The 10,766-nt window shown below is 43.6% G+C and overlaps 1 protein-coding gene across 1 annotated transcript; it reads right to left on the bottom strand.

Annotated features, from left to right (window-relative positions):
- Window positions 1-9,246: 9,246 nt before the first annotated feature.
- Window positions 9,247-10,500, bottom strand: LOC121692973 (antimicrobial peptide NK-lysin-like). Its single transcript, XM_042072078.1, has 5 exons — window positions 10,454-10,500; window positions 10,220-10,272; window positions 9,762-9,860; window positions 9,525-9,682; window positions 9,247-9,435 (listed from the first exon to the last, which is right to left on the bottom strand). The coding sequence occupies exons 1-5, from the start codon at window positions 10,497-10,499 to the stop codon at window positions 9,411-9,413; spliced, it is 381 nt and encodes a 126-aa protein (XP_041928012.1). The 5' UTR covers window position 10,500; the 3' UTR covers window positions 9,247-9,410.
- Window positions 10,501-10,766: the final 266 nt, after the last annotated feature.

A 10,766-nucleotide genomic window follows, 5' to 3' on the forward strand; every position in this document is an offset into this window, starting at 1 on the left:
ACCAGTGTCTTCATATAGCCTTTAGCCTAATTACGTTAATTCAAGTGTTTCAATCATCCAGCTCTCCCTTATGGTTGGCTAGTGGTATCTCATTTCCAAGGGGAATATTCTTCACCCCTATGTCTTGCCACTCGGTTTCGAGGGACAAGGGCTAGGGGTAAGATGAAGGGATAGGGGAAGGGGAAGGGGTAAAACAGAGAATTGAGATTGGCCCTAAATAGTTTCCTGGTCAAACAAAAAAAGTATATTTTTGGTGGGTACTGTAATATTGGATTCTTGGATGCCTTCCCATTGTCTAAATGTCAAAATGAGGACTATTATGTTTATCCAAATAAATTAAAGCTGTAGCCTTAATGTTAATGCTAGGTTTTTCCAACAATGTTCGTCACGGCCTAGTAAAAAAAGAAAACAGGTGAAATGAAATCATTCAGATTTGGAGACTTAATAGGCCTTTTGATTGCCTGCTAGTGGCAAGCTCTGTCTGTCTGCACTCTCCATGCATTTATTGACAGGTGGTGACCCTCACCATTTCACTGAAGACACAAAACTTTCCCAGGAACAAAAAAAGAACCGGTATTAACCGGTTACCACTATTTTAAAAAATCGTTTCTGTTCCGGAACATAAAATAATCATAAAGTTTCTGGTTTCGTTTCTGTTCCTAGCAAAATGGCAAAAGTTTCTGTTTTTCGTTTTTGTTCCATGAACCGGTTCAAAGCCTTGCCTAGAGATATGTGAAACCTGAGCAATCTTTAATGTGATTAATAAGGAGCATACTATGAAAAAACATACTACCACAGAAGAACTACAGAGCGGTAACCTACAAGAATCCGATAACCAGAATGTAAAAACAATACTAACATTAAAAACAAATTCAAATACTAGCATGTAGCCTACTATTTAGCCTAGGCTACTTGGCTCTTTATGTTTTTCACAGGTTTCACTGATGTTATGTAGGCTTAGCTACATCAGACCCTCTTGTGCATAATATAAAAACAACACAGGATCTGTGCCAAACTAATTTCAAAAGGGCACAATAATTTATTCAAGAAAAAATGGAGAATGGACACCTAGGCTATAGACTGGAGTTCATCTCCTTGGAAATGACAATCGATTTTACCTCACCACAATGTAAAATAATAATAATAAATTATTTAAATAGAGAATTATCTTGCTAACTAACCAAGGTCCACTTTACTAGCCTCAGTGGGTAAGTAGCAGGTAGCCGGTAATTAAATGTATGAAGACATGACTATGACTATGACATGGCTATGAAAGAACAAAACACGTTAATACATGAAGGTTGTAAAATAGCACATTTTCAACAAGCTAGACGTCTGCTAGCAACTTACATTTACCCATGCACGTCAGCAGCAAACCGAATTTAGGCTACTGGAGGAATCTACCTAGTGTTTTGTCTTTCAACGCGCTTGAGAAGTTGAAGTCGTTCTCTATCTCCGTTGCTTCTAGCGCCACGGTGGTTAAAAATGGTACGGTCCATAATAGGGGTGTCTGACATCGCTTTACATTCAATTTTTCCTAGTGAAAATAGTAGTTGACTTGTATTGTAGCCAACTGTAAAGATATTTTTTCACAATATCAGAAAAATTATCTAACCCCCCCAAAACTGATATTTCTGTCTCTTTGGGGGGTACTGGGTCTTCATTGGGGGGTATAGTACCCCCCAGTACCCCCTGTAATTCGAACTATGGGTGAGGCTCGTCTTGGTGGCACCACACTGGCCCCACATGGCGTGGTTCTCAGTGATACCCACCCTGCTGGACGGTCAGCCATGGGAGCTTCCTCTCCGGAGGGACCTCCTATCCCAGGCAGACGGCAAACTGTTCCATCCCTTCCCGGCAGGGCTCCGTCTGGTGGCCTGGCCCCTGAGAGGGACAGGCTCTTGGCCTTAGGGTTGCCAGAGGCGGTGGTGCGCACCATGCAGGAGACTCGAGCACCATCGACGAGGGCTGCTTACACCTATCGCTGGCGGGTCTTCACAGCATGGTGCCAGACACGCCAGAAGGACCCGTTTTCGGCCTCACCCCGAGACATCCTGCTCTTTCTGCAGTCACAGCTAGAGGCAGGCAAATCAGCAGTCACTCTGAGGGGCATGGTGGCAGCTATCAAGGCTGTCCGCATTGGGGAGTTTGCCATCGGTGAGGACGGCTGTTCCCTGATCTCCCGTTTCCTCAGAGGAGCACGGAGGCTCACAGTGCGCAGTGCTGGCCCTCTTGTCCCACCATGGGATTTGGACCTCGTCCTTGAGGCACTGACGTTTCCGCCTTTTGAGCCCCTCACTCACACCAGCCTGAACTGGCTCTCTCTTAAGACGGCGTTCCTCTTGGCCATTACTTCTGCAAAGAGGATTAGTGAGCTCCATGCGCTGTCTGTTCATGGCGACTGTTGTGCCTTTTCCTCAGATGGGTCGACGGTGGTTCTTCGCCCCAACCTATTCTTCCTACCCAAGGTTCTGACTGACTTCCATCTGTCGCAGTCAGTGGAGCTGCAGTCTCTCCCGGCCTCAGCAGTAGACCAGCTGGCAATTTGCCCTGTCAGGACTCTGTCTGAGTACATGAGGCGTACTCAGACTCTACGGAGGTCAGACCAGCTCTTCGTTTGCTTTGATCCTGGGTGCTTGGGGCGGCCTCTGTCGAAATCCCGGCTGTCCTATTGGGTTGTGGACGCCATCCAGGAGGCCTACACTCTTTCAGGCGCACCTGCTCCCTCCAGGGTTCGGGCGCACTCGACACGTGGCATGGCTGCTTCCTGGGCCTTGTGGCGGGGAGCCTCTCTCTCCACCATCTGCGCGATGGCCACTTGGTCTTCTCGCTCCACATTCTCCAGATTCTACCGTCTGAATGTGGCAGCCAGCCCCTCCTTTGCCGAGCGTGTGCTAGGCGTGGCTCCGCAGTAAAGTTGGGAGCCCCCCTTTCCCTTGGTTGGCTTTGCGTCTTGCGGGCCAACCTGGGTGGCCCATTGTCACAGTACTGGCCCTTGCGCCAGGCGGGGCCCTGTTCTGTGTTCAGGGCATACAGTACCTGTCAACATGTAGCTTTCCAAAAACCGGATTTTTTTTTTTTCGGGGGGGGGGGGGGGGGGGGTGTCAGTGTTTATACTGGATCAGTGTTTGTATGTTTAATACGTTTCATACACGTGTTTCAACACTGCATTTCGGTTGTTGCTTTCACCTTACCATTACCTTATGTATCCATCAGCTGCCTGCCTGCAGCCTACATGTACTTCCAAAACTCCAAAGCTGCTTGCTGTCAGACTTGGTTCCGAGGACACAAGTTCAGTGTATCAACAACACTCAATAACAGTTTATGTGATGTGTTAATAAATTAAATTCCCAACAATTTCACAACAGCTAGTTCTGGAGTAGGCCATTCAACCAGCCCGCTTGCTTACGACGAGACTCAGGCTGCGCAGTCGGCACCCGCTTCCTTATTTGGGTTGCCTGACAAAACGGTTGAAATTGAAACTAAGTGATCGTGTATGTGTAGAGTGTATTTCATACACAATCTGGCAACCTGGGAGATGTCAGACTAATAGAAAAAATGCATGGATCAATGATTTTAAAATGAAGTTTGAGGGCCATGCAAATTACAGGAGTTTTCCGGGAGAAATAACAAAATGGGAGGGTGCCAGGAGATGACCTTGAAATACGGGAGAACCCGGGAAAAATGGGAATGTTGACAGGTATGGTTCACGTCTTGCGGACCCACCCGGGCTACCCATCTGCCCTCCGGCTTGGCCTTGCATCTTGCTGAGCATCGTCCCGAGCGGCATGTAAATAGTGTACTTTTCAATTTCACTTTAATTTCACTTCTAGAGCACCAAAACATTACACATGTCTCATGGCGCTTACAGAGTGTTAGGCGATCTGTAGCGTTTGTATAGTTTGTAGGTGGCACACAGACGAACTAAACCAGACATGTCAAAGTCAAGGCCCACGGGCCAGATCCGGCCCGCGAATGAATTATCTACGGCCCCCGGGATGATATTTGATTAGTATTAGAACCGGCCCACAGGCCACAGCCGCCGGGTGCTGTTTTGCGCATCAATAGTCCATTCCATTCCCCACAATGCAACGGTAGCCCACGAACTCACTGCGGTGCTGCAAGTGGGCCTCGGCTTCATTATTCATCAGTATTCAGTCAGGGCAGATGTCAACTTTCAGCTACCCCCCTCCCCAGTGTTGTGCCTGAACGCGTTCATTGAACGAAAGTCACTCGTTCATATGTATTTTGAGCGAACGTGAACTGAACGTAGGCTACTGTATTAGGCTACTACTGCCTGATGAACGTTACTGTGAACTCGTTCATTCTGGTGACAGAGCCTTCCACGCGAAAACCCGGCTAAAACACACCGTAAAAAGGCCTTAATATAGCAGCATGCAGGTCACCATTTGTCAAACTATGGGTCACGGTCCACAATGTGGACAATGGTCTGCAGAGTGAAATTATTCCCGGGCCATCGTCTGATAATTTGCTACGCAATTGGTCAAGGAGCCTCGGACAGAAAAAGAAAACAAACATTTCTGCAATTAGTAGGAAATACTTGTTAATTTGGTGTCATCAAACATAGAGGCATAGAATTAAGTCGTGGTATGAGCGTTTATTCAATGCATGCGTGTGCACGTTGGTAGCAAAGCTAAGCTTCAACCTATTGGAAGGCTAATTATGAAACGACATTTAATAGAACGACGTGGATTTATGCAACTTCCATAAAAAACAGAGCACAAACTATATAAAACACTGTTTGGCATTAAGTATTAAAGTCAGCCAAAAGCTATTAATTAGTCTTAGTTAAAGATAGTTAAAGATCTCCAGATCAGTGATTTACGCATGATCTCCCAGTAAACAAAATAAAGTCCTGGCGACGTCCCCTAAAGGTCCCCTGGCGAACGTCACCTCCTCGACATTGTGTAGGGTTCCCTTTACGTCCCGCGGACCTCTGTTCGGGAGGTCTAAAAGACGTCCACGAGACTTTGAGAGGACGTCCTGTAATGGTCACCGCGACGTTATGCGTGCAACGTTTATATTTCCGATTCCGATTGCGATGGTAAAAAAACAAAAAAACATGAAGCGCAATTTAGTATGGTAGGCTATTACATCCTGTAAGTCTCAGTGTTGCTAGGAGAGAAGGAACATGAACACACATTAACGACTTGTTCTACAACTACACAATCAACTTCACTCACCTCATTTATTCACGCATGAAATCACGTCCTCCGAATGCATTACACTAATGATGAGTAGACATTTATATCGGGCTAGGATGTGCTGCTTTCACATCTATGGTGTCATTTTCTTAATAAACTAATACGACATTTTAATGGGCATATCCTGTAGCATATTGTTCAAAACATCATCAGAGTAGGCCTAGGCTAGCCTAAGATAAATTGTTCAAACCATATTGTTTCAAAATATTAAAAACTAATAATAAATAGCCAAAAATACTAAATGAATCGCAATGCATGCTGGGAAGCAAAACTCAACATGAAATAAAGTACATGAAACATAACTAGAATGCATTGACGTTATATCCACTCGTTTTCTTGGACCTGTGATCAAACAGGGACAGCCTAATGTAAGCCTATCTTCCTGGAACATTGCAGATAAAGAAAAATGTATCGTTTTCTCTGAATGCTCTTTGTAGCCAACTTTAAGATGAAATAAATAGATTCCAGATGTTTCTATTCTATATCATTGTTTTATTAATAAACAGTAAGGCTCTGGTGAGGCAGAGAGCTTGCTCCTCGTCAGAAATCTCATCGGATATGTGCACTCTTTGCTGTTTCCACAAGGAGCTGCTGTAACATCGGGGACAGCTATGCCTGACACTTTTAAACGCGAGCATGCGTCAAATAAATTACAATGACATTTAAACAAGTCATGAAGAAGCAGTATCCTTAATTCTTCTGCAATGTAGAGCTAGATCGTTTTGCTTTACAAATTAAGTAGTCACTTCTGTTGCTAGACAACTCTAAACAAATGCTACGTGGTCTGTTTTTAACATTTCTCTAGTTTTATTGCATCGTCAGCTCCAAAAGTCGGTTCAGTCCCAATTCGGCCGTGTGTGTGTTTCTGAAAATAAAACAGATAATAAGTAGGCTACGTGACTACGTTAAATAAACCACTGCCTATTTAGAGCATGTTACATGCATCACGTAATGACAGTTATCTGAAGAAATGCGCATTGTAGGCTAAGCTAGAAGCTAACAGCGACTTTGCTAACGTTACACCAAGCATCACATCAGCTAACATGAATTTGATAAAATCCCTTCCTTAGTTTGTAACGTTATACATTAACGTTAAACTCAAAATGTTTGTGCTACATAATTCAGCATGTCTGCAGACATGCTGAATTATGTAGCACATAGGCCTACATTTTGAGTTTAACGTTAACAACCCTTTTCCCAGTTTATGAAGTTGTGCGTCTATGAGCAAATAGACGCACAACTTCATAAACTGTATGACATGTTGCCTTAGACTACGGTAGGCTAATGCAGCTACTGCTAGAGAGACTTACAGACTAGATAGATATACTTTAGTCATCCCCAGACGTGTAACGTGAAGTCGTGCATGGATGTGATGTCTCCTTCCTGCAGGCGGTAGCCAGAGCGCTCTCAACTCCGCTGCCATGTGTGAATAAACAAACGTCCCCCCAATGTCCCCGGTATAACGTTATTGTCGGGTCCTTAGAAGGTATTTGAAATGACCAAATGCAAATGTCATCCGAGGGACCTGACGGTGACGTCCCCAGAAAGTCCTGCACCGGATGTCACGCAATAACCAAACGATAACTTGCTCCGGACGTCAATAAGGTCACCGGAACGTCCGCTAGAGAACATGATGTTCGGGACCAATCGGGGACGTCGTGAATTTCGGCATAAGGTCCGGGGGACGTCCCGTGTTTGTCGGGCTGATCCGCCATTTACCATTCGCACAAGCTGGTATTGTGTCTCCTGAATCCTTACATTCAGGCATTCAAATTAAATGTAATTAAATAACATATAAATATTCTATCAGTGTATGATGCTTGCATGAGGGAAACATCCCAAAACAACGGCACCCATATAACTGCTGTTGTTTTGTATTTCTCATGCAAGCATCATGCAACAATGCAAAAACAATAAAACTATTGTAGGCCTAATTATATTTTACATTAGTAAAGCAGTACTCTGATGTGCATGTTTTCACAAATTTTTGTGAACAATCTTAGCACTTTAAACATTGACTGTTTTGAAGTGCATGTATAGCAATATAGTATAAAAATAATAATAATTGTGATATCATTATGATAATTTAATAGGGGGTGGGAGGAGGGGGTGGGTTCATGTAGGGGGGCCCTATGACCCCAAAGTATGCCTTGAATGGGCCTCAGGTCAAAGAAGTTTGAGAAAGGCTGATGTAGACGACAAAGCAGCAAGGAGGCATCATATGATCATTTAAACAAGTTTTATGACAAGGTCGGTGAGGATGGGAAAAATCGTACATTTGTGCAAACTTTGCCCGCACTTCAGTCACAGTCATTATTCATTTAATCATTAAATAAAATACAGTACATGTCTTGGTTCAATAGGTTACGTGCAGTCATTTTAATATGTTTTAATGAACATTGAACCAGTCCGGCCCTCGGCTTGTAGCAAATTTGTTTTTTTTGGCCCTCTAATGTATTTGACTTTGACATCCCTGAACTAAACATTGTGGCAGATGGTGCTAGGGTGCAATATCTCCTCGCGGGGTGTCTTAAAGAGTTTTACCCTGTACATATGGAATATGTAACGGAGTGGAGAGATGGTCTCGAGACGATAGAGAACGTTGGATTACGTTGTAACCCTGGTTCTCTGAGTGAGGAGACCACCTCTCCAGTCCTCAGGCCGCTCGGAGACCCGTTCTGATCAAACAATCAGTGATTACACGCCAACACAGGTGTTTTATAGGTTCGGGTTGGGCGTGTCCGGGCGAGCCGGTGTGTCTTAAAGCCTATCCACGGTCCTTAGCAGGTGGGGGGTCATTCCCTGTACATATGGAATATGTAACGGAGTGGAGAGATGGTCTTACAACGTAACCCAACGTGACTCTGGGCTGACTGGCCCTTGCAGTAATTGACCCAAGTTGCTTTGGATAAAAGCATCAACCAAATGAATAAGCAAGACTACGTAAGAGGGGAGATAGGTGACATTTTTAGTTTCTCCATATCTGTGTCTGTTACCACCTGCAAACTGACGAGATCAGATCACCGTTTTCATCTGCTTGATCAAATGTAGGAACCTTTGTCAGGCATTTTCAGACAAGTAAGTCAAATCTGATATATAAAATAGCGTTTCAATACCTTTTATATCTGCTCAAATTTGTTGTCTTCCTCTGTTTCTTCCATAGAACGACTGCTCACTTACCCACCTCAGTCTGGCCAGCAATGGACTGACTGACCACAGTGTTGCCTCCCTGGCCAGGTCTGTCTAATCGCTACTGGCCACTGCTCCACATGTGGTCATTTATCGCGTAATTACTTGTATCATTCTGGCTGTCTGTGATCTTTGGTGTGCCTAGTTTGCATACGTGTGTCATGTTAAAGTCATGCATGAATGTGCTGCATTGGCAGGATGTGAGAGGCTCAACAAGCTGGACCAGCAGGCCTTGCAGCAGAGCTGGCATTTGCAGGGGAGTGGCCGAACGCTTCTCTGTCAGTCCAAGTGCATGATGAGCACGACCGGACCCATATGAACACCACCAACACCACCAGCAGCAAAACATGACCTTCCGGTGCTTTTCTTAAAGTGTCCAGGTTGGAACAAACTTCCTCTCCTTGTATTACTTTATAAATGTAAAGTATTTTCACAATACAGATGCATGTAACTGTCCCCACAATTCTGACCTTGACTAGTCTGCATATACATGTGGTACATTAACAGCTCCACTGCGCTGCTGGGAGATAGGCTTATTTTTATTTCGAAATATAGACCAATATTATAAAAAAGTGGAGTCTTCCTCTTGGTTTCTCATAGTCACTGTGAAGTTATTGTAGCACATTAAGGCTTTGATTAATATATGAATATAAGCAAATTTGAAATGGTGAAATTCACTTATGCAGAGATTCATACACAAAGGCAATTCAATGTGCTTTACACTATCAAAGAGTAAGTAAGGTTAAAAATAAGTTATAAAACAGAACATAAGAATCAGAAAAATAATCTTAAAATTCATAAAACACAAGGTGGAGTTGGTTTTTAAAATGATTTAAGAGGTTGAGAAAATAAAATAAAATATCAAAAGACAGCAATAAAATATGAATTAAAACAGTGAGTGAATACATTGGACAGTATTGTTCAAATATCATTCACTTAGCTAAGCTTTTGGCAACAATTGAAATGGGGTTCCCAAGTTGTCCTCCCTTTTGTGTCTCACATGTAGATGAGTTCCTTTGGTCTGCGGGGAAAAGACAGACAGGATTTGTATTAAACTTGTCTCAACCTCTTCTTGTCATAATAAGAGTGTGCAGCTTTACTGGAACTCACTTGCAGGCCTTGACATTGACACAGATGGTCCTCACGTCATCGGTGGTGGAGAGCTCCTCTATCAGCACAGTTATGTATCTTTTAATAAAACCCTTACAGGCAGACCTGAGGAAGCCTATTTGGTCACAAGCAGCTCGCAGCTTCCCTTGAATCTCATCCTGTGGAAGTGTCGTTGTTAGCAAAAGTTCATACAGTTTAGTTCATACAGTATGTAGCTTCCGCTAGATGAATTCTCACCTGTGTGGTGCCGTTAGAGATGGATTTCTTGACCTTGTTTAAGATCCACTTGCATCCCCAGCACATACCAGGTAACTGTGCCCTTTCCTCACCCTTGACCTGAAGCATGCAGACGTTAATAAATCCGAAAGATAACTCAAGTTAGACTGCTGCAAAAAGAATTAAGGAAAAAATCAACAGTAAAGTGCAAAAAAGAAATATGAATACATGCATTTAGTTTTGCCAAGCGAGCTGTGGTATTTATGTACAAAACCATGGATAGATGGATGAAGCAGCTGGGCTAACAAGCAGTAGTCAGAAAAGTTGTGGGTTCAATTCCCGGCTTTAAACGTTGTGCCCTTCAGCATGGCCTTTAACCCCGAGTTGCTCCAGGGACAGTGGCCCTTGTAATATACTGTCCCTTTATGTAAAAGCATCTCCTAAATAAATAAATGTAAATGTAATGATAAATATCTCACCACTTCAAGGCTGTTGTCCTCATAGTCAAGACCCTCCCAGTCATATGCCAAAACTGTGTTTTAAAAAAAGAGTTTGTGTTCCTGTTAACTTCCAATATACTTCACAATATGTGTACTAAAATAATGAATTATCGACCATGCAGTTGCCCAGTCGTTGCTCAAATTGCACCTATGTACTAACGTACCTTCCTTTTTCTGCAGTATAACTGTAAAAATAATTTTTGTTTTACTCACCTGAGCATATGAAGACAGAACCCAGAATGACAGCGGTGATTTTCATTTTGATAAGACAGGTGCAGCAGTCTTTGAAAGTGATGACTCCCCCCGACTTTTATACCTCACTGCAACCACACAGTTCACACAACCCCCTGTCCAAAATGTTATTTTTAATGGATGGGTGTGGGTGTCCCACCTTAAGGGAAAACAAGAGGTCATTTCCCCACATCCTCCTCCCACTCATCTTTGTGCAAGCTCATACTCTCCATGCATTAATTTTATGGGTGGGCTAGGTGTTATATACCCCCCCCCCCCCCGACATACATTTTCT

Source organism: Alosa sapidissima, chromosome 19 (assembly GCF_018492685.1).
Source record: "Alosa sapidissima isolate fAloSap1 chromosome 19, fAloSap1.pri, whole genome shotgun sequence".
NCBI lineage: Eukaryota > Metazoa > Chordata > Actinopteri > Clupeiformes > Clupeidae > Alosa > Alosa sapidissima.